General features: G+C 33.2%; 1 protein-coding gene across 1 annotated transcript; it reads left to right on the top strand.

Annotated features, from left to right (window-relative positions):
- Positions 1-23,282: 23,282 nt before the first annotated feature.
- LOC121492561 (transcription factor 7-like) lies at positions 23,283-23,723 on the top strand. Its single transcript, XM_041757812.1, has one exon. It carries the CDS (start codon positions 23,283-23,285, stop codon positions 23,721-23,723), a length of 441 nt encoding a protein of 146 aa, XP_041613746.1.
- Positions 23,724-27,842: the final 4,119 nt, after the last annotated feature.

Genomic DNA, 27,842 nt, shown 5'->3' with positions numbered 1-27,842 from the left:
ATTTTTGAGCCAATGTAAGTCTTACAAAATAATTCTCTAATGTGATTGCAAAATGTGTCTTAGTTTTTGCTTGTCTCTAGTTAGTGGTAAAAAAAAAAAAAATAACATCTAGTTGATGAATCACTATTCTATAGCATGCAGGGAAATTTCTATTACATGGTATCATTTAATTATCAGCACATATAAAAAATAATTAATCTCAAACCCCACAGGCCTGAATTATATTTCCATATATTATATTATATCATATGCTTAGTTCCTTATAAATAGCTATTTAAATATTGTGAGAGTCTAATCCATGACAATCTGAGTTTCTGTTTAATATTTTGAGTATCATAGATACTGATTGAGACTAACAGGAAACTCAGGAATTAAAAATAAATAATATATAGAGCATAACGTCTGACATGATAGTTTGAGGAGCTACAGAAACCCTCTGCTCAGGGAAAGTAGTGAAAATGATTAAAAATACGAAAAACATTGAAAAATCTATGGAAAAATCTTAAGGGCAAAAGGCAAATGAAGAAAATCTATTGAAGAAACTTTCAAAATTCAGTATGAAAGTTGAATCTGCAGTATTTGAACAAAGACCATTTGTCTTCTCCTTCAGCTCAAAAAGCAAAGACCCTAATCCAGACTAATGCACATAAAAGCACAGGACTTCCTTTCTTCTCAGGTCTCAGTTGGAAGTCTTTCTTCCCAAGTAGAGGACAATGTTGGTGTTTCTTTTCTTGCCCCCAGCTATGTGGTGCTGAGGCTGTCTTAGATAAGTTCAGTTAAGAAATGGGATTCTTTTCTTTAACCAGCCATTATTCATGGAATGGAGGCTATTCCTTGGGTATGGTGCCCTGGGAATACTGGGGCTCTAATCACTCTTGATCTTGCTTTTGAGGCTGTTATTCCACACCAGAAGAGATGAACCAAAATGACCTCAGAGTGTTGCTTCTTCTCCAGCAAGCAGTCAGCTCCTAGAGCAGATGTGACCATCAAAGAAAAGCTTGTCATTGTCAACCTCAGCTACAGAACTTAGTGATTTTACTGGTCAGAGAAGAATGCCTTAAAAGAGAAAGTGCCCTGATCTTTTACAAAAGGAACTTATTTCATTTTCATCAAGGTATGGAGAAGTTTAAATTTAAGGGTGCTCTCAAGCATAGTAGAGATTATGATGAAAGGCAATTGGGAAGGGTTTAAGAGACTGGCTAAACTGTAAGCCCAGTAGTTTCAAGAGAGAACTAAGGGATATGACAACTAGAGGAGTCCTCCTGGGTCAAAGTAAATATCAAACACTGAATTCAGAAACCATCTCTTCAAAGGAACCAGAATTTGATGGAATTACTTTTTAATTTATGCCAGAAGGCATTGTTGAAATAAGAGAGCAATTAGCTGGCAGTTAGTGGAACTTAACAGCTGTGCCTGGTCAGGGAAAGAGGAGAGGAGCCCTATCAAAATCACCGTCAGCCCAGAGTGAACCAGATTCACTAAAAGCTCATCTCCCAAAGGAAGAATATCAGAAGTTTAAGACTATGTGTGTGTGTGTGGGGGGGGGGGGGAGGTAGGATTGAGTGTTACTTCACTAAAATAATTCAACCAGTCAGTAAACAAATAAAAAAACAAATGACAGTAAAAGTCCCAGGAGAGAATGAGACCAGTACCCAGAGTTACTACAATGTGTTATCTAAAGTGTTATGTTTCCAACAACTATAACAACAACGACAAAATAGGTTGCATATACAAACAACAAAGTAAAACCCATACACTGGATAAAAAGCAGGCAATCAAAACTGCCTGTAAAAGTGACAGATACCAGACTTAACAGAAAAATACTCTAAAGAACCCATTAGATTGACAGAACTAAAGGAAACCATGATCAAAGAAAAAAAAGAAGTTATAGTGAAGATGTTGCATTAAATAGAGAATATCAATAAACAGAAATTATAAAAAGTTAACTAAGTAGAAATGAAAAGAGTTAAATAGTGCAACAATTGAAATAAAAAATTCCAGAGAGGTTCAACAGATTTGAATTCATAGGAGAAAGAAAATGTGAACTTGAGATAGAGTAGAGGCCATGCAAGCCAAGAACAAAAAAATCAAACAAAACAAACAAAAAGAATGAGGAACTTCAAAGAAATGTGAGGAAGAGGTAGGCAAACCAAAAAAATGCAAATTGGGTATTCCAGGAGTTGAGAGAGGAAGGGGAGGAAATAATGTTTGAAAACTTCCCATCTCTTTTTGTAAAATAATAACCTTCACATCTATTAAACTCAACAGATTCTAAATAGGATAAATGCAAAAAGAGCCACAAATAGACACATCATAATAAAAATATTGAAAGTCAAAGACATGGAAAAAAATCTTGAAATAAGTAAGGAGAAAAATCATAGATCACTTACATGGGAATTTAAAAAAGACCCAAAGCCGACTTGAATAGAATATATCAAAAGACAGCGGAATAACATATTTGAAGTGCTCAAAGTAAAAGAAAACTATCAAACAAGAATTCTGTATCTAGCAAAACTGTATTAAAAAAATGAAAGCTAATCAGTGACTTTCCAAGATGAAGAAAAAAATAAGAGAATTTGTTACTAAAGGGCCTGTCTTATAAGAAATATTAAAGAAAATTTTTCAGGTAGAAAGAAAGTAATCTGATGTGGTAATTCAAATCTACACTAGTAAAGGTTACAATGTAGATACAATGAGCAGTAAGAATCTATACTTTTTCTCTTTTCTTCTCTTTACTGTTTAAAATGCCATTGTATAAAATTATGTATAAAATTATGTATATAATTTGTATATACATATGTATATAATTATATACATAATTTTATATTACACATATAATATATAAAAAGTATATACATGATATATAAAATATATAATACTATATAATGCATAATTATAGCATGTCTAATTTCATATTAATATTTACACAGTATATATAGTGTATATAAATATGTTGGGCTTATAACATAGAAATATAACATACAACATATTTGGCAATAACAGAACAAAAAAAAAAACACATGTAAGCAAAGCTGGTTTAGCCTAAGGAAATGACTAGAGATAGTAACTAATAATTGAAATGATGTATTGTTGGGTTTGCACATTAATGCAATATGCATAATGATAATAACACAATGAGAGAGAAATACAACAGAGATATAAAAGTATAATTTTGTATATAACACTAGAATTAAGGTGGTATAAGTTGGAAGCTGATTCAGATAAGTTGAATGCTATGTGGTAAATCTTAGAGCAGATAGTTTAAAAAAAACCTCAAGAATACAGTTTAATTACTAAATAAATTAAAATGGTATGTTAGAAAACATTTACTTAATGCAAAAGAAGGCAGTAAAAGGGAAATAGAAGAACAAGACAACATAAGACATATAGAAAACAAAAAGTAAAGTGGCAAATGTAATTCCAAATATATCAGCAATAATGTAAAAGATACAAATGAAGGGGGAGTAAAAATAAAATATAAAAAGATATTTCAAACAGCAACCACAAAAGCGCTAGAATGGTTGTACCAATACCAAACAAAATAGACTATAAAACAAGAAATGTTTCTATTGGTAAAGAGGAACATTTTATAATTATTAAAGTGTCAATATAACAATGGGTTATATAACAAGGATAAGCATATATAGCATTGAAAAGCCCCCCAAAAATGTGAAGCAAAGACTAAAATAAATGAGAAAAAATAGACGATTCAATAATAATATTTAAAGTCTTCAGTACTCCATTTTCAATAATGGTTAGAACAACTAGACTGAAGATCAACAAAGAAATAGGAGAAACAAAGATATTATAAACCAAGTAAACCTAACAAACATCTATGGAACATTCTACCCAAAACCAAATATACTTTCTTCTCAATGGCACATGAAATATTTTTCAAGATAGAACACATATGAGCCCATGAAACAAACCTCAACAAATTTAAAAGTATAGAAATAATACAAAATGTTGTCAGAAATGGCAATAACTCATTTTTTATGGCTGTGTAATATCCCATTATATACTTATACGTACATATATATCACTTTTTTATTCATTCATCTATTGACGGACACTTGAGTTGCTTCCATGCGTTGGCTATTATAAATAATGCTGCAATAAACATAGGGGTGCATACATCATTTTGAATTAATGGTTTCGCTTTCTTTCAGTAGTGGAATTCTTGGATCATATGGAATATTGAAACTATATAACATTAAATGTAAACTGTATTCAAATTGAAAAAAAAGCAAAAGAAATTGTACAAAAATGTTGCATTTGATCACAATGGAATGAAATCAGTAATCAATAGCAGTAGAGAAAGTGAGGCACTTATAAATACATGTAAATAAAACCACATGCTCCTAAATAACAATGGGTCAAAAAAGAAATCAAAGGGAAATAAGAAAATCATTTGAGATGAGTAGAAATGAAAATAAAATATTTATAGGATGCAGCTAAATCAAAGCTAGAGGAAAATTTAGGGTAGTACATGACTACATTAAGAAATAAGAAATATTTCAATAACCCACTTATTGAGTAGAGTCTGATAGATATCTCTCCAGAGAAGGTAAGCAAATGTCCAATAAGCATGTTTAAAGATCCTCAGAATCATTAATCATCAAGAAAATACAAATCAAAGCCACTATAAGATACCACTTCACATCCACTGAATGTATATAATCAAAAAAAGCTATCTCCACATTCTCACCAACACTTGTTCTTTTTGTATTTGGTTTTCTTTTATAATTAACATACAGTGTTATGTTAGTTTCTAATGTACTGTTTAATGATTTAACATTATTCAGGGCTCATCAAGATAAGTGTATTATTAATCTCCTTATATTTCATCCATCCTCCCACCCACTACCCCTCTGGCAACGAACAGTTTGTTTTCTGTATTTAAGAATCTGTTTTTTGTTTTGCATCTTTTTTCTTTGTTCATTTGCTTCGCTTAAATTCCATATATGAGTGAAATTGTATGATACTTGTCTTTCTCTGTCTCGTTTCACTTAGTGTTATACTCTCTAGGACCATCCATATCATTGCAAATGGCAAGATTTCATTCTTTTTAATGGCTGAGTACCAATCCCTAGTATGTGTGTATACATACGTCACATCTACTTTATCCATATGGATTTATATTTGGATACATATGGAGATACACACACACATATATATACATATATATATACATATATATATATATACATATATATATCACATCTACTTTATCCATTTATCTATGGATGGACACTTGGGTTGCTTCCATATCTTAACTATTATAAATAATGCTACAATAAACATAGGGCTGCATATATCTTTTCGAATTAGTGGTAATTATACTTAACAATTTTTAAGGAACATCCATATTATTTTCCACAGTGGCTACACCAATTTCCATTTCCACCAGCAGTTCATGAGGGTTCCTTTTTCTTCACATCTTTGTCAACACTTGTTATTTCTTATGTTTTTGGTACTAGTTATTCAGACTGGTGGGAGTAGATATCTCAGTATGGTTTTCATTTGCATTTCCTTAATGATTGATTAGAAGCTGGGCGTCTTTTTATGTATCTATTGGCCACCTATGTCTTCTTTCAAAAGATGTCTGTTTAGGTCTTCTGCCCATTTTTAAATAAGATTATTTGCTTTTTGGGTGTTGAGTTGTATGAGTTATTTATATATTTTGATATTAACTCCTTATCAAGTAGATCATTTTCAAATATCCTCTCCATGGTAAACAATACTTATTGTGGTGAGCATTGCATAATATATGGAATATAAAATCATTATTTTGTACACCTGAAACTAAAATAACATTATGTCAACTGTACCTCAACAAAAAACAATGTTATTATTAAAATAAGCAGAAAACAAATTTACACTTTCCCACATCATGTGGCAATAAGCATCCATTTCCAAAAGGACTCCTCCCTGAACCATATAGATAGGTGGGTATGAATATTTTATGAACACAGTGTTTTGAAACCTGGCATTTTGTCACAAAATGAATTATACATCTTTTGATATCAAATATAGTGTGTACCATAGTGGCATATGTCATGGCTATAGGCTGTCTGGCTCCACTATTTAATCTGACTCCAGTTCTTAGGTAAATTACCTAAAAAGAAGGAACACCCCTTTGAAGGGATCATTTGCTTTAAAAGAGTATAATAATTATATGTCATTTAATTACATTGAAAGCACTTGAAATGATATTCTGACCAATCTTCTTTGTTACCCAAGTTTATATTACTCTATCTTCAAAGAAATTAAGCTGACATAAAAAATAACAGATATAATCATTGTTGCCAGGATGTGGAGAAATCAGAACCCTCAGACTTTGCTGGTAAGACTCTAAAATTACACAGCTGCTCTCAAAAACAGTTTGGCAGAATGAACAAAAAATTGCCCTTGAACGTTAGTAGCAGCATTATTCATAATTGCCAGAATTTGGAAATAGCCCAAATGCCCATCAACTGATTAATGGATAAAGAAAGTATTCCCTACAAGGGAGTGTAATCTGTCCATAGTGATAATGAACTTCTGATACATACTAACACATGGATGAATTCTGAAAAAAATCATGCTAATTGAAAGAAACCAGTCACATACACCTACTTATCTGATTTAATTCATATCAAATATCCAGAGTATAGAAATATGTATAGTATGTTTGGAAATGTATATGTATGGAAACATATATGAAACAGACATTTATATATGGAAATATATATTTATATATACATAAATACATATGTGGGAATATACATTTATATGTGTATATATGGAAATAAAAATACATATGTATATATATATATATATATAGACAGAAAGTAGATTAGTGATTGCTTAGGAGTGGCTGGGGTGTGGAGATAAGGGGGAATAGCTACAAAGAACGAGCTTTCATTTTGAGATTATGAAAACATTTTAAAATTGGTGAGGATTACATGTATTTGTGAATGCAGTAAAACCATTGAAGTTTTCATTTTAAATGAATAAATTGTATATTATATGAAGTAAATAAATAATGTGTCGAACTAGTTTTTTAGAAATTTTATATCTAATTTTATGAAATACAATGTTATCTGTTTTCATATAATTTACTGAATATTCCTTATCTCAATTTCTTGCTGGTGACAAGTATACAGAATTCACAACTATTCCTGGAAGCTGATAGAATTCCGGAGTTCAGTGTCCTACCTAGCCTAAGACATTTGATTTTATGATCTTGACCCGTTGTCTAAGTAATGCCAAAATTTGCTTACTTATTAGGCTTATTGAATACATCAGAGGAAATGAACAGACCAATCTTGTTACAAGAGGGATTGTACCTGGCTCATCTTATTCTAATTTGTTTTCCTTTTCAAATTAGTGAATCATATGTTATTTTTTTTTTTGTCCTATGTGATACAGGTAGCCACAGTTCAATAACTTTTCCCAAAATTTTGAAGACCCAGGAAAGAACAAAATCATGCATATATAAATTATTGTTATTGTAGTAATCTACTCTAGAATTTTGAATGCTAGTTTTAATGCTTATTATTAAAAGTAACTGAAAAGGAAATAATTACTATTATATGAAATAAGTTATTCATGATAATGACTTTATTTATATCTTTTAATGGTACATTGATCACAATACCTCTGTTTAGGGAACTAACTGTATACCCTTAGTATGTACTTAGAGAGGGCATCCTACTATAGGGTATATAATATGTGGCCTATTTGGGGCCAAGGGCTAATGAGAAAATGGTGTAGAGCAACACAATGAGAAACTAATATAGAGTAGTCAGATTTTCATGTAAATAAGGAAATGTCTGAGATTGTTAGTAGAGCTAATGTATGAAGAAAGTTGTGTTATCTATAGGAATATTAAATTTATGGAAGAGGGGGAAGCCCAGGTGGCTCAGCGGTTTAGCGCCGTTTTCCACCCAGGGCTTGATCCTGGGGACCTGGGATCGAGTCCCACATCAAACTCCCTGCATGGGGCCTGCTTCTCCCTCTGCCTGTGGCTCTGCCTCTCTCTCTCTCTGTCTCTCATGAATAAATAAATAAAATCTTTAAAATAAAATTTATGGCACCTGTTTGGCTCAATTGGTTAAGCATTTGACTTTTAATTTCAGCTCAGAACATGGTCTCAGGGTCATGAGATCAAGCCCAGTGTCTGGCTCTGTGCTGAGCATAATAGTCTGCTTAAGATTCTCTCTCTCCTTCTCCTTTTCTCTCCCCACCCCCATCCCTTTCCCTCCCAAAAAAAAAAAAAAATTATGGAGAAGAAATTAAGAGTAAATAGAGACAAATAGTATATAGAGAGGGAAAAAAGGAAAATGGACAAGGAAAAGGAAAAGTCAAAATTCCTGAAGGGGAAACCATATGACATATGAAAAAAATATAGCCAGATACATCTTGATACTATAAAGATTATCCATGTAAATCTTGACATTATTTGCACTTCAGAAATGAGCAATAGGCTTCTTTATATAGATATTTGACATTTAGTTGGAAAAAAAAAATCTTTGAGAATCATATTAAGTGAACTTCTCAATAAAAACATGTTAAAATTCTCTTTTAAGCTTTTTTGAAATAATGGATCCAGAAGGTATTTATTTCTTTAATAATCTTTCTTTCAGAAGTCTCTAAACATTGCCATGTCATTTAACTTATTCTTGACATCTTGACCTTTTTCCCTTTAACAACTATCTCTATTACGAGCAGCAGTTTCACATCAATGCTTTCCTAGCCAGAATGCCAGAAAAGGTTTAATCTGAAGTTTGATTATTTTGAGAGCAATGGTTACAATTCTCTAAATGATATAGATCTTGAGCTTTCATTCATGAAATAATGTTGATTTTAAGGTAATATTTCCAGTTAAGTATATACAAAGTTGAAAGTACGTTAAGCAATGTCAGTGCTCTTCATACATTTTTCTTTTGTCAGAACCCTTGCATTTTCTCCCATAGATCAAAACAGTGCTTGTGAAACAAATCACCATCTTTATATAACAAAAATTTAAAAATGTTCTTAATAATTCCTAATAGAAAAACGATCAATTTAAGTGTTAATAATTTGGCAAGATTACAATGCTTGCTATATTTTCTTCCATTTTGTATTAAAATATATGCTAATTATATATATATATATATATATAATGAAATAAAAGTATTGAATAATATGGGTAAAAATGGAAATGTGAGGTTTAAAGTGTTATATTTGCCTCAGTATTTCGGCATTTACATATTATTTTAACTCAGAATTGTGAAATATGCATACAGCACACCTAAACCAGAATAGCTACATGGCAGATGAGTAGACTAGAAACATTCTTACCCTTTATTTCTTCAGTTCACAGACATAATACCTACCCTTTTCAGAAACTAGGATATCAACTGTCCAATCAAGATAAAGATAAAGATAAAGATAAACCAAGATAAAGATAAGATAAAGGTCAGTGGAATATTTACCCATATCAACAAAGACCCATAAAATGTCATTGTGTTACTAGAGTATCATGTAAATGATGGCTCGCAAGAGAAAAATACCTTTCCAATTACTAGCCTATACTTTATGCATCTCCAGAAAGTAGAAGGAAGAGAGAAACAAAAAAGATCTATAGAAATTATTTCCTAAAACAGGAAAAAAGAAAACCTGCAAACTCTTCAAATGAATAAATCTACTATATGTTTAGTTAATAAAAAGGAATAAATATAGACTATTATGTTGGACATTTAGAAACTTAGAGTGAAAGAATTATCCCCCCCAAAATTCCAAACAATTGAAATTAAAAATATACTGCCATCTACAAATGGAATTCAGTTTGACTACAGATTTCCCATAATTAATGAACTAGTCAAGAAAGCAGTAGATTAGTATCTTGAGGAAGTTCTTTGTAATTTAGAAAGATTATAAAATTCCTGAAGAAGAGACAGAAATTTATGAAGGCCAAACACTAAATATAGGCTTATTAAAAGGCCAAGGCATAATCCCAACATTATAGAATGGTCTCTCCTCCATACATTAATCCTACAGTCTAAACCTCCAGTATAAGAACAGTGGATTACTAATAAAGATTTACATCACATAGATTGTCTCCATGTAGCAATACATATGGAAATCCAAAAGCTTACAAGTAAAGCAAAAACAAGGACAGTAAAGAAATTTGAAATCTCTGGTACCTATAGCTACAATAAATGTTAAACGTGTCTCAAATTCTAGTCAGATTATCATAAATCCTCATACTAAGGGCCCATTTACCTTACTATCTATTATCTTCTGTAAAACATCTTAATTTAATTTTATTTTTTTTAAGATTTTTTTAATTCATTTATTAGAGAGAGAGAAACAGGCAGAGGGAGAAGCAGGCTCCATGCAGGGAGCCCAACGTGAGACTCGATCCTGGGTCTCCAGGATCATGCCTTGGGTGGAAGGCAGTGCTAAACCGCTAAGCCACTGGGGCTGCCCAGCATCTTAATTTTAATTAAAGAATACAATGACACACCAAAAGGTAAGAATAAAAGATGAAGAGACAAAGCAAATAGAACAAAACTCAGATATGAAATATAGATTGGAATTATCAGTACAAGAATTTAAAATAACTATTATTCAGGGTGCCTGGGCAGTTCAGTAGGTTAAGCACCCAACTCTTGATTTTAGCTCAGGTCATGATCTCAGGGTCATGAAATCAAACCCTGAGCGGGTTCCTAACTCAGCAGAGAGTCTGATAGAGATTCTCTCCCTCTCCCTCTACTCCTCTCCCAACTTGTGCTCTCTGTCTCTCTCTTAAAAAAAAAAAAAAAAAAATATATATATATATATATATATATATATATATAATAACTATATATCATGGGTCTAATGGAAAAAATAGACAATATGCAAGAACAGATGGGTAATGAATGACATTAGGGACATGGGAACTCTAAAAAAGAATAAAAATGAAATGCTAGAAATCAATAACTAAGTAGCAGAAATGAGTAATCCCTTCAAAGTGCTCATTCATTGACTAAGGCAAGTATCAGTGAACTGAAGATACGTCAATAGAAAACTCCCAAACTGGGAGAAAATATTTACGTAGTTTATGTCTCCTATAAGACTGATCCTAAAAATATACAGAAAGTTGTTCAATCTCAACAATAAGAAACAAAAGCCTAATTAAGATAGAGTCGAAAGACCTGAACTAAAGCTAATTCATGAAGATAAACCAATGTCAAATAAGTATATGAAAAGTAACTCAATAATATTTGTCAGGGAAATGCAAATTTAAACAACAGTGAGATATTACTACATGTCTATCAGAATGGCTAACATTTTTTTAATGAAAATACAATCACTTACAAGAATATGAAATATGAGGAATTCTTATTTGTTGCTGGTGGGAAGGAGCAATGGTATAGTCCCTCCGGAAGAAAGTTTGGCAGTTTTTTGCAAAGTTAAATATTACCATACCAGCAATTTTGTGCCTGGATATTTGCCCAATTGATCTGAAAACCTGCATGTGAAAATTTATGGTAGTTTCATTCTTAATTGTCAAAAGCCACACCAACCAAGATATCCCTTCAGTAGGATGAATACATAGATACTGCTATGTCTGTATGGAATACCATTCAAAGATAAACATTAATGAACTATTACCATATACATCAACATGGATGAGCCATAAATGCATATTGCTAAGTGAGACAAGCCTGTCTGAAATAGCTGCACACTCTATGATTCTATTTATGTGACATTCTTGAAAAAACAATCCAGACTAGCTGTTGCAATGTGCTTGGTGAGGATTTGAATAGATGAAGTTTCAATAGATGAAGCTCAGAGGGAGTAACTGTTAGTATGGTAAAGTCACTCTGATAACTCTAATAGTCATTACATGACATTATGCTTTTGTTAAAACTCATAGAAATTTATGGCACAAATAACTTAATACATGTGAATAAAGCAAAATTAATTAGGGAATTGGGAGACCTCAGGATGGAATGTGGAAGGTAACAAAAGAATTTAACTGTGTTAAAATGTATGGTACAACCTCACTTAATGGGATTGGGGAAAAGATTTTATCTCTAATTAAGTTTGGAAATAAGTGAACACTTTAAGGGCAAAAAGAACTGTACATTAGCATTGTACTCTGGTTATGAGGTTATTTCTCATGGGTGTGCTGGTTTACACATTACATGTATACTGAGATTTTTAAAAAGGAAGTAAATTGATGGTGAATGGTGGGAGCCAGGTTTCTGGTGACACGGGAGGTGATAAATAAACAACTAGGAAGGCTAGGAAGAACCATGTAGTACTAGATTAGGGGTGGATACTTCAGTATGAATTCATTCAAATTTAGTTCTAGATTGAAATAAACATATGTGAAAGCATATAGATAGAAGCAATAAGCACCCCCGGTACCCAGATCTTGGTTTCTAATAACAGTATGAAAATAGAGGAAAATTGACAACTTGACAGTAGAATAACCTGATGAACATAACCTCTATCAGGTCATGAAAGTTATCCTTAGTAACCTATACACTCAATGTAATGTAATGTAAGAAAAACATTAGACAAACCCATATGGAAGGACAGCCTAAAAATCACATTATCAATATGCCTCAAAATGATCAATGTCATTAAAAACAAGGGGAAGCCTTCAGAACTGTGACTACAAGGAGTCATGATGGCTATAGATAATGTGGTAGATTGGATGGGGTTCCAGAAGAGAAAAAAGATATTCAGTAAAAATTAAGGACATCTAAATAAATTAGGGTTTAATTAATAATCATGTGTCAATATTCTTCATTGTGTTACAAGTTTACCAAACAAATGTAAGATATTAACAAAGGGGAAACAGGATATGGTGTAAATGAAAACTCTGTATTATCTTTGCAATTTTCTATAAATGTAAACCCATATGAGCCAAACCATATGATGATTGTCCTTCTCCGGCTGACTGACTTCACTTGGCATAATACCCTCCAGTTCCATCCATGTCGAAGCAAATCATTGGTATTTGTAATTTCTAATGGCTGAGTAGTATTCCATTGTATATATAGACCACATATCCTTTATCTATTCATCTGTCAAAGGACATCGATGCTCCTTCCACATTTTGGCTTTTGTGGACATTGATGCTATTAACATTGGGGTGCAGGTGTGCCAGCGTTTCACTACATCTGTATCTTTGGGCTATCTTTCTTTTGATATATTTCTTTTTTTAGTTCATTACCTTGATTCTCTATTACCCAGTGGTAAACTTCATAAATAATCCTGGGCTGCAGTTAAGGTTTGACCTGAATACAGATGTACTTGTGAAGAAATTACTAATGCTAAGACTTTAATATGTTGTATCATGTTCTACTTGTATTGAAATGGTTGTATTGTTCTAATAGAATTTCAATCTTATTTTTAAAAACAGCAGCCCTTGTCAGTTTGTATATCTAATTACATTTTAGGCTTTGGAACAGAGGGAAAGTATTTTAGTATAAAGCCTTTGTGCAGAACATCACCTCTTTCTCAGAGTTCTGGAAAACACAGTAGAGACTTCCATTAGAAGTAGTTAAGAGGCTATCATACATCTGACATGAAACAGACAGAGGTACAAATGTTACTGATTAGGCAAATTACAGTAAAGTCAAAGTGCTGGTTTCTTGGCCAAATTAAATTAGAAACAATTTGGAATATACACATATAATGTTGATGTAAATGAAAATATCTACACCTAGTAAAATAATGAGGAAGTAGAGATGTTTGAGAAGCTTTAAAATCTAAAGGCCTATGTTTCATAAATGTTGCTAGAAATCTCTGGTTTTTACAGTAAAAGTTAGCTAGAGGTTAACTACCCTGAAGATTTAACTACCACTAACAGAGATCAGGTACCCTTGGGCAAATTAATTTAAAAGAAGCAAGAATACAACTTGGGAAAATTATAAAATATTTATGTTATTTTTTTACCCTAGATTTCTATTTTCTTTATTATGCATTTTATTTTTGTAGCTACTTTTATTAAAAAGTATCATTTGCTATTTTTGTTGTTGCTATTTCCCTAGCATTAGTGGCTGAACAGAACATGAGGCCATTCCAATTAACAAGATGACCAATGTCACATTTTGTTATTCTCAGTCTCTATCCCATCCCTGAAAAAATTTGCCTATCACTTTCAAAATACTCACAATTCTTCAGCTCCCCATTTTTGCCATTATATATTTTCTTTACATTTTGGATTAGCACATTTGTCTGCCAAATTTGGCAAAATCGGCAGTTCCTCCTTTTTCTACACATGACACATCCACCAATCAGTCTATCTCCTTCATGTTATTCATATTTGTTCCTTTCATTTCCATTCCCATTGTCACGGTATTGAATATTTGTCATAGAGTCTCAGTCTGGTGCTCTAGAAAAAACAAACAAATAAATAAAAGCTAAAAGAAAGATGATTATTTGTAAGGTTAAAAGCAAGGACAGTGAAAATGAAGAAAAGAGAAAATGAGGAATAGAGGCACATGAAGCAATGTGAAGTGGTCCAATATGGAGGTTCCTTCTGCTTCATAATGAGCTGAAAATAAAGAAACAAAATATGTTTTTTGGCAGATGTGTATATCTGGATTTAGAGGTTGTGGTGGGTAAAATTAGGAAAATGCCCCCCCCACCCAACACACACATAGCATTTTTCATACCTTGTTATTCAAGTAAACATTAGGACACATGAATTTCTCATCATGTGGTCTTCTCCATCTTCAAAGTTAGATACAGTGCCTTGAATAGATTTTTATACTTCAAATCTCCCTGAGTTAGTCTTTTGCTGCTAGTTTTCAGAGGTACACCTTATTGGATAAGGTATAACCACATAATCTTCACATCTTAAGTCCAGCTGGCTAGCTGTTTTACTTATGTCACAAAATAATTCTCTCACTAAGTGCTTTAATGTTTACTTGAATAACAAAGCAATTAACATGCTATGTGTATGGGGGGGTGTCATTTTCATAACTCCATCCACCACAACCTCTAAATCCATTTAGTAGAGCCCAAAGTTTAAAAAATGAAGGAAGAATTTGCAGTGTATTAAAAGGGATAATTATGAGAAGAGGTAATACCAATATTATCCCTCTATTCCCAGACCCATGAATCCAGAGTATGGGAGAAATAGGACAGTATATTGATTCTTAGTATCTATCACACCAAGGAGGATATTATCCCAGCTCTACTGGGATCAAGCCAGCACCATGCCTAAATTTGCAAAGGGTACATTCCACTATTTATCAGGGTGGTGGGGGAAAATGATAAGATCAGTGAATTCCATGAGCAAGAACTGATTAACACACTTCATTTTATGAACAATGAGTTCCTTGATAAGAAACAGGGATGTTGGGAAAACAGAAGTAAAGATCTTGACACAAACTTGATGTGATTTAGACTACATCAGTGACATGTTTTTTTTTTTTTTCTTTTTAGCAGAAGCATTTAAAGCAGAGAATGCAAATCAATATCCAAAGTAGATCTCTATTGTGTGAGAACAAATCACTCCACCTCCCATTATAGAATTAACCCAATATGGTCAAAAGGTCCTCTTAAGGAGTGGGGGCCTATTGTGACATCAGTGTTAGTCTCTGTTAACAGATTTGACACTCAATAGTGGCTGTAACCAAATGATTCTTGCTGAATGGAATGCCATGTTGCTGAACCCATCACCTCCATCTCTGCCCAAGACTACATTATTCATGAGTCCATCAAACAAGGAGAAGGATAGCTTAGAGAGAGACTAAACACTCAAGATACCATTTTCTGATTATTAAGATTTTCATCTGCTTCCATTGTTTTTTTCATACCTTTGGCATGAGGCACAAGTATCTTTATTAGAAATGTCTCTCTATATATCTATTTGTCAACAGTTTTCCGATCATATTTCTTCCAAGTTCCTGACTCACAAGCCAAACTGTTAGCCACTGCCTATTGGTCAATGCAGACCTAAAGTTATATGGCCCAGATTAACAACAAGATACATTGCTTGATAGAAGGATTTTGTCTAAAAATTTTGTTTCAGAGCTACTCTTAAGGAAGGTGTTAATGCTGTAAATGTCCATTATTGGGAGATACCAGAATATTATGTAGAACTATTTGTAAGCCAGGCCAAAGGGTCTGTCCTCCAAAAAGTGAGCATAAGGAATGCTTCATGAATCATAAGTATCAGTTGAGAAAGAGGAGGCACTATACTGGTAGGAGAAGTAATGGAAACATGAGCACCATCTCGTAAGATTTATTTCTGTTTTCAGTAACCACTTGAGCTTATTTATTTATACCACCTCCACTTGAAAACTGAGTGCTATCGTGCAGTGCCCACCCAGCTTAAGGCTTGATGGGTCATACAATGCCCAACTAATGATGAGCATATGGAATTGGTGGACAAAGGTCAAATGTGTAGTCTCTTATAGGGCCCCCAAACAAGCATGAAATTGCTTCTCCTCAGGAGAATAGTTCTCTAAGGATGGAAGAGCTTTGTTCCAAAATTATGAAAGTGTGTACTATGATTTACTCACAGAGGCTTGCCAAACATTCCAAACGTCATCCCTAACTTCAAATACTGTTAAATCTGTTGGGTCAGATGGGCAAGTGGCCTAACAGTTTCCACGGTAGCCTGGATTGATGCACAACCTCTTCTCTGTATTACACTCAAAACTGGCATGCTCTAAGCTAATTAGGTAAATAGATTGATATTGCAAACCCAAATGAAGTTTATATTATTTCTAAAATCTAAAGAGACCCACCAGGCACTGCTTCTCTCTTAAACGTAGAAACTGTTGTTTTTAGTTAGATATACAAGTTCAACTGTTACGTATTTCTATTTTCCAAACTTTCTGCGGGAGTGTTGCCAAAATTTCCAACACGGGGCACCTTTTTCTCTAGCCTCCAATAAAAATTTCCTCATTTCATTTCATCTTTACTAATATTCTCCTCAAGGCCCCTCTAGCTTGCACCTGACAGCTGGTCCCAAAGTTCATCCACGTTTCAGTTTCTTGTCACAACTGATCTAGTACCAATATTTGTTTTCGGTTATCTATGCTGCATAACAAATCCATTTGAAAACTTTCTAGATTAAAGAGCAGTGATTTTTAAAAAATCTCTCATGATTCTGTTGATTGTGGCTCAGCTGGGTGGTTCTTTTGTTTCATGTCATTGTCATCAGGTGCCACAGGCATCTGGAGTCTATACTGGGCTGGAATGTTCAAGACATTTAATTCATTTAGTTCTAATTAATGCTGGCTGGGAGCTCTTTCATGGATGTTGATGAGAACAACACAGTTTCTTCAATGTGACCTCTCCATGTGGCTTGGATGGCAAATAGCATGGTGATTGGTTTTTAAGAGGAAATGTTTCAAAAAGGTGAAAGTTGACACTTCAGATCTCCTGTGGAAATTACACAGGACTGTGGAATTTACACAGTCACTTCAGCTGCACTTTATTGATCAAAGCTAGTAAACAGGACAAGCCAGGTTCAGTAAGAGAGGACAACTCTCTTAGTGGATACTTAGTATAATATACACTAGTATACTTAGTGACTACTCTAGTATTCACTATGTGTGAATACTAGAAAGTCTCATTTGTTGGAGGCCATCACTGTGGATCAACTATAGTAGAAGTTTCAAAACACTAGTTGCCAAATATATACAATACTAATGCCTAAAATCCCCTCATCTTGAGCATTACAATATGTTCTGCTTAGTTCTCTTTAGTTTTCTAGTATCCAGTCCTATTTCTTACTGACTCCAGAATATTCTGTATAAAAGCAGATCATACATATCTTTCCACTACTCAATACCATTTAATGACTCCTTTTATACTTTAGAGTTTATGCTCCATATCTTACAGTGTTTTATGATTTTAGTTCTTAGCACAGGGTTGAGCAGATAGTGCAAATACAATTTTATAAATGAATTAATAAATGATGAATGAAGTAACATTTAGTGCAAGCTTCTCTAAATTGCAGTTCCAATTTTCAAAACCAAGAAGGCATATTTAATTTCTCTACTCTATTAGAATATGATATGATCAGCATCCTCAAATTCAAAGCTTAGTAAGAAAGACAGATATAGAAAGTGATAAGAAAAGTACATTATGGTAAATTCATGAAAAATACATTTAAAAAGCCTTTAAGAGAGAAATGGCAAAGTACTTAAAAAGAATATGTAAAAAAAAGACATGTATACATGCAAAACAATTTAATCTCAAAATTATTATTATTACTATTATTTTATGATAGTCACACAGAGAGAGAGAGAGAGGCAGAGATACAGGCAGAGGGAGAAGAAGGCTCCATGCACCCGGAGCCCGACGTGGGATTCGATCCCGGGTCTCCAGGATCGCGCCCTGGGCCAAAGGCAGGTGCCAAACTGCTGCGCCACCCACTGAAATCGATCTCAAAATTATTAAGTGTTCCTTTGATGACATGTATCTTTGCTTTTCCTATAAGATTTTAATTTACATAAAACTGTATGTGTATAAAGACATGCATGGGAAAAATTATTTAATAAAGAAAAAATAATATGTATATTTCTTTTTAAAATAAGAGATGCATAGGCAGGAGTGACTTATTTTTATATTGTGCACTCAAGCACTCATATATAATATAGAAATCAATTAGATTAATTTTCATCTTGTTTTGTAAAATGTATAAATAATAGAGTAAGCCATGTGCTTCTGGTAGTAAACTAATAATAATAATAAATCTATTTGGCATTTTAGTGTATACATTTTGTTTTCCTAATTATTTCTACACTAATCAAAAAAAATAAGATGTTGATTTAATTTTATTTTAACGTGTGCATAATAGGAAGAAAATTCCAAAGATTCCTAACTGACTTCTATAAACTTATTCTTCAGATAAATGATGATCTTTAGCAAATATATTTATAAATATATTTTCTTACTATAATCTGCACATTTTGAAATTGTCTGCATTCTTGTTTTACTTACCACTTGAAAAGGATATGGCTTCTTGATCTAGGCATGCTTATCTAGATATTACTTTGGACAGTGTGCAAAAAATCTGTTCTGCATCCTGCTCTCAGGATTGGTTATAAAAAGCTTCTCTCCAAGACAAAGTCCACATATTTTAGATATATTAAATGTTGGTGTTAGAAAGTCAAGACAATGTTTTCCATATAGATTTTACATGTTATAATAAGAGGCATTTGTGTGTGCATATACATTTATACAAACGAAGATTACAACATGTTTAACTTTGTGTACAACCAAATGTAATAGGCTTAATGCTGTCATTTTACTATACTGTATATTAACTTTAAGAGAGTCTACTTAATTTCTTCATGTAGATTTGGATGTGATTGTGTACATGCTTAATTTTGATTTTTTAGAATTCTTTTACCTAGAAGCACTTTCTTATATGATCCCCCAACCCCATGTAAGCATCCTTCTCCATCAAGCAATCTGTGTTAACAATTGAATATGTATTTTAAAATATTTTTTCTTTATGCTCATGGGATCAGGAAAGGAAAGGCAAGCAATAAGGGCATGTCCTCAAGTGACTTAACCATGTAAGACACTGGAACATGTAAGCCATTGTGGAACTTGAAGGGTCAGTATAGCACATGCACCTCAAATTATCTCTCTAAAAGGAGCAAAAGAAATGGGGTACTTTTCCACCAGTTCCTCTCAATTATTGTTTGAGGGCTGTTATTGAGGGCACTGCACAGCCTGCAGTGTCTGCAAGCAAAGTGGGTTCATATTGTCAGGGAAAGCCCTCAGGCAAGTGATGCAAATGCTGGTAGTTGGAGAACAGACTGAAATACTCTGCACTGCTAAGTTCCCTGGGGCTGTGGACAAGATGATGCCAACAGTTGCTGACAGAGAATCACCTGCTGATAACACAGCCCTTATCAGCCTGTGTTACTGAGTAACTGTGTGGAACCCCTACTCCAACACTTTAGATTGGACTTTAATAGAGCAAGAAATAAAATTATACATGTTGAAGAATGGAGACTAGGGGTTTATGTGTTACAGCAGCCAATGCTAATAAATGCCTAATGCTTCTCTGACTCTGAAGGACCCTAAAAATGAAGAATCAAATTTTCAAAAGCCTTAATCCTTTGTTGGATACTGTTGCCTCCTTTGTTGGATACTGTTCAAATCCATTTCAAACACTTTACGTAAAATTCTTCAAAAAGGGGGGGCACCAGGTTAAGTCAGTCAGTTAAGCGTATGACTCTTGGTTTTGGCTCAAGTCATGATCTTATGGGTTGTGGGATGAGCCACATCAGGCTCCCACTCAGGGGTGCGTCTGATTGAGATTCTCTCCTTTAGCCCCTCCCCCCTTTCTTTCTGTCTCTAAAATAAATAAATAAATCTTTAAAATTCTTCAGAGGTACTGAAATTTCTTTGTTACTCTCATTCTGCATTGCTATGGAGTGATGCATAAGTGATGCATAAGTGATGCGTAAGATGCATATATTTGATTTGTTTTCAATGTGACAATGTCTTGCCTGCTAATGTGTTACTAGAATCATCAGAACTTTTGAATCTATTTTCATTAATTACCAAGATATCGATAGACTTCATCATCAGTCAATCATTCTTTACCGTCTCACCCTTCCTTTAAACATCACTTTTAGCAAGAAATTTTAAGCTCCTTCTAGATATTATGGTAAGAACAAACAGCAGAATAAAGATTTTAAAATTTTAAAATATTAAGAAAAATCCTTAATGATTTATTCTCACTTGGATTTTTATCTATAGTACCTCCTCTCATTTGTTGCCTGCTTTTCCTGCTTGCCTAAGACTTACCATGGCAAGTCATTTTCAAAGTTCTTTATCCCTTTGGGTCTCAAATTGTGTGAATGAGTTAAAAAGCAATACACTTTTATTATTCTATTATCAACTACCTTTATTGCATTTGTTGGAATTAATTGGTTACTTATTAAGCACAGAGAACTTAGAACAACAGTTCATATATATTGTACATTTTAGTTATTATAAACACATTATAGAATAGGCACTAATATTTTGATTGATAGATGAAAATACCAAAGCTGATGTTAAAGGTTTCAGAACTGTTAAGTGACAAAACCAAGTTTAACTCAAGTGTAGCTATGCCAATATATTCACTTTTGTGTACCTCCTCTCTCACTAGATTTATTGTCTACTGTCTCTGATACCCAATGTTACAGCAACAGAAAAAATAGATTAAGATCCCATAATATAAAACATCCTTTGAGATATTTACCATTGAATTCAAGGATTAAGAACATTTCCTAATATTGAAAATATTTGTGGATGTGCCTGTTCACTTGTAATGCTTATTTTAAGTTACTTTACAACAATAATGAACTGGACAAATTTTTTTTAAAGTTTTATCACATGCTTGTTCTCAGGTTATAAGAAGATAAATCAGTTGCCTTTAGTAATTTATTCTCGGTTCAGAATAAACACTATACATATATTTGGCAGAGTTCTCTATTTGTTGTTATCTGAAGAAATATATTAATTTCAAAAGTGTGGCATATTTGAGCAAAGTAAGAGAAAATAATTAATGTGGTACAACAACATTGTGTGGGATTTACTCATATTACTGCCAAGATTTGAGCAGAATGTAAAAAATAAGCGATGATCATCAGTGTCTCATGATTTCTTTCATCAAGCTAAATCACAGTCACATCTGGAGTCTTTAATTGTGCCTTACAATAAGTTTGGCATACTGTAAGTGCTAATTAAAAGAATTGGAAAAGGCAACATGAGGGTAAGCAATTTCATGAAATAATGTATTTCTTTTAAGCTACTACCAGCATATACAATTAGTTATAGAATTACTCTTTTATTTCCATTGTCTTGTACCTAGGAACTTTAATGTAATGATGTGCTTTAGTAAATAGACATGCTCTTCCTTTTCCTTTTTTTCATTGCTTCAATCTCATTTGCTTTCAAATTCTTATTCTTTAAACTTATAATTTTTATTCACATTGAATTATTTTATTTAAATATTTTCTTTCTTCTCATTCAGAGTGAAGGTGGTAATTTGTTAGGAGGCAGGTATGTGGGGGTTTTTTTTGAAAAAGGATTTAGGTACTCTTAGAAAAATGCTGTAAATAAGCTCTGAAGGAAAGAATCCTCTTTGGGAAAACAACATAGAGCCGTGATTTCCAAATATTAGTATGCTTGTGTCACCTGGACAGTTTTGAAATTTTTCAGTTTTTAGGACTCCACTTTAAGATGCTTTATTTTCATAGGTGGAGAGAGGAAGCAGGAAAATAAATTTTAATCAGTATATTGGCAGATCTGATTTAGGTGGTCTCGTAATGGAGAATCATTTATGCGGAATCTAAGAATAGAAGGTCTGATACAAATATTGTTGAGGAAGACTTTGATTATCAGTCTGTGTTTGTTCCTGGGAGGGAGACATCTAATGTCTAAGCCACCACATTTCATTGTACTCCAGTGGGTCTGATAATAATCTACAACCCCAGCTAGGAAATCTTTCCTGTTGCCAGAACTTTAGAACAGACAATAGTTAGATCTGTCCATCATACGTCAATATACTAGCAGGTTTTTCATGGGTCTCCCAGACTATCTCATCTCCTCTGAGATAGAGGGCTGAAGGATAGTGGTGCTGTCCAGTTTGGCCAAAGCACAGAGGCAAACAACTCAGCTGTCCAGCACCTGCCTCTGAATGGCTGACAGAACTTTCAAGTTAATGGTTCAAGAGCACTGAAAGCAGAATGTGAAAATTAGTTTTTCCTGCTCATAATCAAGTAGCCTTGCCTATGTGTAATACTATCCTGGATATATATTTTAACAGTAATCCTGGTTGAAATGGTAGTATTGAATTTGATTATGTTACAAGCTTCTTGCTTCTTACCTGAAATAATTTTATTTCTAATAAATGGAATTTTATTTTTGAAAGAAATGAATAATTAAAAAAATATATATAAGCTTTGCACACAATGAAAATGCTTTGCATCTACATTTGATTATTCACATTTATGCTTCATTTACTTAATCATGATTCACTGACCAAAAGAACCTTTAGTGACCACACCAGAACCTCTCATCAAGCTTCCAGTTTATAGACCATAATTGCTCCAAAATGTCTCTGTACATCTTTAATATAAAAAAATGTGTTTTGCAAATATAAGAAAATTTTGTTAACATGGACACATATTTTAGAAATTATTATAATTTGGCTAGTTTTCTGTCAAAAACGTAGAATGAAAAGTGGCATTTATTATGTAAATTTACTGTTTTTAAAAGCGATAGAGTTTTAGGCAAACAAATCTGAAAACAGTATAAACTTAGACTGTTAGATGTATCAGGGGCCTCTGCAGAGCCCTGACCTCTCCGGCTTCTACTCTCTGACGTCAGGCAGCATGGGACAACTCCCCCACACCGTGAGCTGGTTCACCCATCCATCCCTGATGCTGGGCTCTGGTGTACCTGGTCACCCCGCAGCCATCCCCCACCCGGCCATCGTACCTCCCTCGGGGAAGCAGGAGCTGCAGCCATATGACCGCAGCCTGAAGACACAGGCAGAATCCAAGGTGGAGAAGGAGGCCAAGAAGCCAACCATCAAGAAGCCCCTCAACACCTTCATGCTGTATATGAAGGAGATGAGAACCATTGCAGAGTGCACACTCAAGGAGAGTGCTGCTATCAACCAGATCCTGGGCCGTAGGGTGAGGCCAGGGGCAGGTGGGCTGGTGGGGGCGGGGGTCCCTGGCCAGCTTCACCCCAGTGGTGCCTGTTAACTCCCCGATGCCCCCCATCTATCCCTTCTTCCCCACACAAAAGAAGAAAAAAAATTAATTGATTAATCAATGATTAGCCTTTTTTTTTTCAGTTAAAATATTGGGATGCCTAGATGGCTCAGTGGTTGAGCGTCTGCCTTTGGCGCAGGGTGTGATCCCGAAGTCCCGGGATCAAATCCCACTTGGGCTTCCTGCCTGGAGCCAGCTTCTCCCTGTGCCTGTGTCTCTGTCTCTCTTTGTGTGTCTCTCATGAATAAATAAATAAAATCTTTAAAAATATATTACTTATAGCATATTCTAGGCAATGTTTTGAAGAAAAGCTAGTTTTCAAAAGTGTTTGCTGTTCTAAAGAAGTGAGAAGTATTTTATCTAAGAGATTCCGATGGTGGTATTGTATCCTCAGCACCAGTTGAGTACAGAAAATCCTGCTGTATGTTTCTGAATTTTCAGGCTAGATTTTCTCCATTCATTTTTAAATAATTTCAAATTCACAGAAGATTTGCAAAAAAAAGTGCAAAGACCACTCATATACCCTGCATTCAATTTATACAAGGTAGGATTTTGTTCTTTTGTCTCCAAATGCTTAGCATAAGTATTTTAACACCAATGACATTTGTTTACTGCACATGTAATTATTTTAATTATTATTCCTAGTCCACTATGGTGGATGAAGTTTGATCATCCGGTCAAATTATTATCCACCAGATTTTCCACTATAAAATTAGCTTTCCTTCCTTCATAAGTGATATGGGCAATAATTTTTTAGACAACTTTTCATTTACCCAGTAATCTTGGTCTCTGTTGATAAATCTTACCTGAATTACTACTATGATATTCGTGAAATGTTAATTTTCTCAATCTATTATTCCATGCTTATGATTTAATGTTCTATTGTTTCTTTTCCTTTTCTCCGATTTTTTATATCTGCCCATCATTTATCTTTCAGCTATCTATATCTATTTTTATAAGTACTGACTAGTGGAATAGTAATTTATTCAATGGATCAAAATTTAATATTTTTGTTATTCATTTTGATGTTCAAATCATGCTGGATTGGACAGTATTAATAGAGCCTTCTGCACTATTCCCGTGTTCCTTTTACATGATCCCATCACCTTTTTTTCAGGATTTCCTAACTTTTGATTCAAGACTTTTAAGGCTCAGAATAAATATATTTCTTGCTCTAGCACTGGCATCACTAATCTTTACAAGATTCCAAGGAGACTTGGGTTAACTATATTGGTAAACGATATTTTACAAATACATATCTGGATCTGGGTTGTGGCTGTTTCTACTTGGTTGTTATTGCTCCTGTGCCCTTTAGGTGGACAAAGACAAAGTACAATGTCATCAGTTCAGCCCGATATGTGGGGATACTTCTAATTCTAATCCAGTGCAGTTTTCTATGTACTTCTCAAGTCCATGTCTTACATCATTCCTCCTTCAAGGGGAACCAGAGTTCCAACACCTTCTCAAAATTGGCTCATTTGCTCTTCTACCAAATAGTTTCAGAATGGCTGTATAAGTAAATATTATACATTTTTAAATTTTCCTTGTTTTTAACCAAAATGTCACTGTATATGTGATTGTAAAAATAAATATATATTCAGTTGTACTTCTTTTAAAAGTCATAAATCCTAGAAATCCATCCATTTCATTTCATGGAGATCTTCCTTACTATTTTTACAGATATATAAATTATATAGTTAAAACAGAGTGCTTTCAAATGATTTCTTAGTTTTGGAGCTTAAGTTCTTGTCACTCACTTATTTCCCATTAAAATTATCATTGTCATGGATATCTTTGTATATATATTCTTTTGTACAATTGAAGGCATATCTTTAGAATAAATACCTAGAAAGGAAATACTTCAGTTAAAGAATAAATGCATATGTGATTTTATACTTTGTTAGAAACTTTCAAATGCTCTTGGTTAAAAGTTGAATTTGCAAGTCTCCTATTATGAGTAAAGATGAATAACTTTTCTTAGGGCCATTTTTACAGTTTTCTTTTTTAATGAATAGATTATTCATGTCCTTTACCCAAGTCCATTTTCCCTAAAATTTTTACTTTATACTTTTCCTCTGTTTTAAAGATTCTTTTTATATTGGGGATGTCGGCCTTACATTGGAATTATTTATTTATTTATCTTTTACCATGCAAATATTTTATTTACTTATATTTCATTTAATTAAACTAAGTCAGCCTATTCCCATACTCAGTTTATAGAGTAATTAATCCTAGGTTGCTTCCAGGATTTGTATGGCTTTAATATTAACATTTAGATTTGTGATCCATATTGAAATTTTCTTGTGTATAACTGAATTTTGTTAACTTTTCCTTTATGAATTTCCATTTCCTGAGGCATCTTTTTTGAAGTCCATTTTTGCCTATTGATGTGAGATGCCACCTTTATCATATGATAAGCCTCATTATGAACTTAAATTATTTTTGAATTTTCAATTTTATTTTATTAGTATTTCTTTTTATCTATGTGCTACTACCACACTGTATTAATCAGAAAATTCTTTAGTATGATTTAATATTTATATGTAATATTTTACTTTTGAATATTTCATAATTTATTTTCAGTTTTCATTCTATTAGATGTGCATTTATATTATTTCCAATTTCTAGCCATTGCTCTGATATCCCAGTTGATATTCCATATGATGACAGGGGCACATGAATTTATGTTGGGTATAAATCTAATTTCTTCAGTCACAAAGGGTTTACTCTTCTAGTTAGTCTTTCAGATAAATTTAATAAGTATTCCATGTTTTCCTGATACGATGTAATCTATCCTTGTGAGGATACCTGCTGTGCACCTAAACACCTCTCTGGAGTTATTATGTACTATATCAATCCATTTATTTCATTCAGGTTATAATTTTCTCCTTTTGATGAATATTGATATTGTATGTATCCTACAATATTTGCATGGCTAGATTTGTGATGCAGGTCATATTTTTCTTCCTTTGATAATCACACATAAATATTGTTCCTGACACTGGTTTGTAGGGGGGGGGAAAGGAAGATGTCTAAAGCAGAAATTTTGGTAAAACATGAATTAAGTTATTTCTTTAATGCTTCAAAGGGACTCTAGAGTAGGAAAGTGAAGAAAAAAATGATCAAAATATAATTCCGAATCAAGAACCAGCATGCCTGTATCATAGAATCTTAGAAATTTGGTTTACAGTCTCTAGGAGTGTCCAAATTTATTGCTCTTCTATTAGGATCAAGGCATCCAACATATGTTCTGAAGAGTAATAAGCAGCCTACCTGAAAATCCTAGTTATAACATTTCCGAAACTGTAAGCAAATACCAGAATCATCCAATTAGTTGGCATACCTGCATATATGTAAGCCAGTAGGGTGCCCAAAGATACTAGCTGGTTCCTGTTGCTCCCAGCTTTTGGATAGAATTTACTAGAACTATATTGACTATTAGTTAAATTTTAAATTGTATGTAACTCACTATATAATGAAGATGTTTATACATTTTCTTCCACTAATGTATTAGCAAATAAAAAGCCCTTTGAGAATTAATGATAAAAATGCATTTGAATACACTGATCATGCATTCTCATATTTCAGATATTTACAAAAGATCAAACTCAATTGTCTCATCACTGTTACCAATTAAAAATTTCATGGAGTCCATAAATTTTGATTATCAGTTTTGTAATCATTTTTAGAAAACAAAAACTAAACTAAAAATTATAAAAAGCATTGGCTAATACAATTCACTCATGGAGGATAATGTCTGCTGTCTTTAATTTCCAATTGAGAACAGAAAATCTGAAAAAATCTTGAGTCATTGCCTATATTAAGCAGCAGTAAATAGAAAATAATCAGTGTAATCCAGTGAATGATACCATGTGTTTTATTTTTTAAAATGTCCATATTTTTTCAGTTTTATTGATATATAATTACACATAATGTTGTATAACTTTAAGTGTACAACATATGATTTGATATATGTATGTATTATGAAATGATTACATAAATGTTTAGTTTACCACTACCTCCCATAGTTACAATTTTTCTCCTAGTGATGAGAACTTTTAAGGTTTATACTCTTAGCAAATGCCAAATATACAATACAGTATTGTTAAC

Source organism: Vulpes lagopus, chromosome 6 (assembly GCF_018345385.1).
Source record: "Vulpes lagopus strain Blue_001 chromosome 6, ASM1834538v1, whole genome shotgun sequence".
NCBI lineage: Eukaryota > Metazoa > Chordata > Mammalia > Carnivora > Canidae > Vulpes > Vulpes lagopus.
This window is presented reverse-complemented; position numbering and strand designations above follow the sequence as displayed.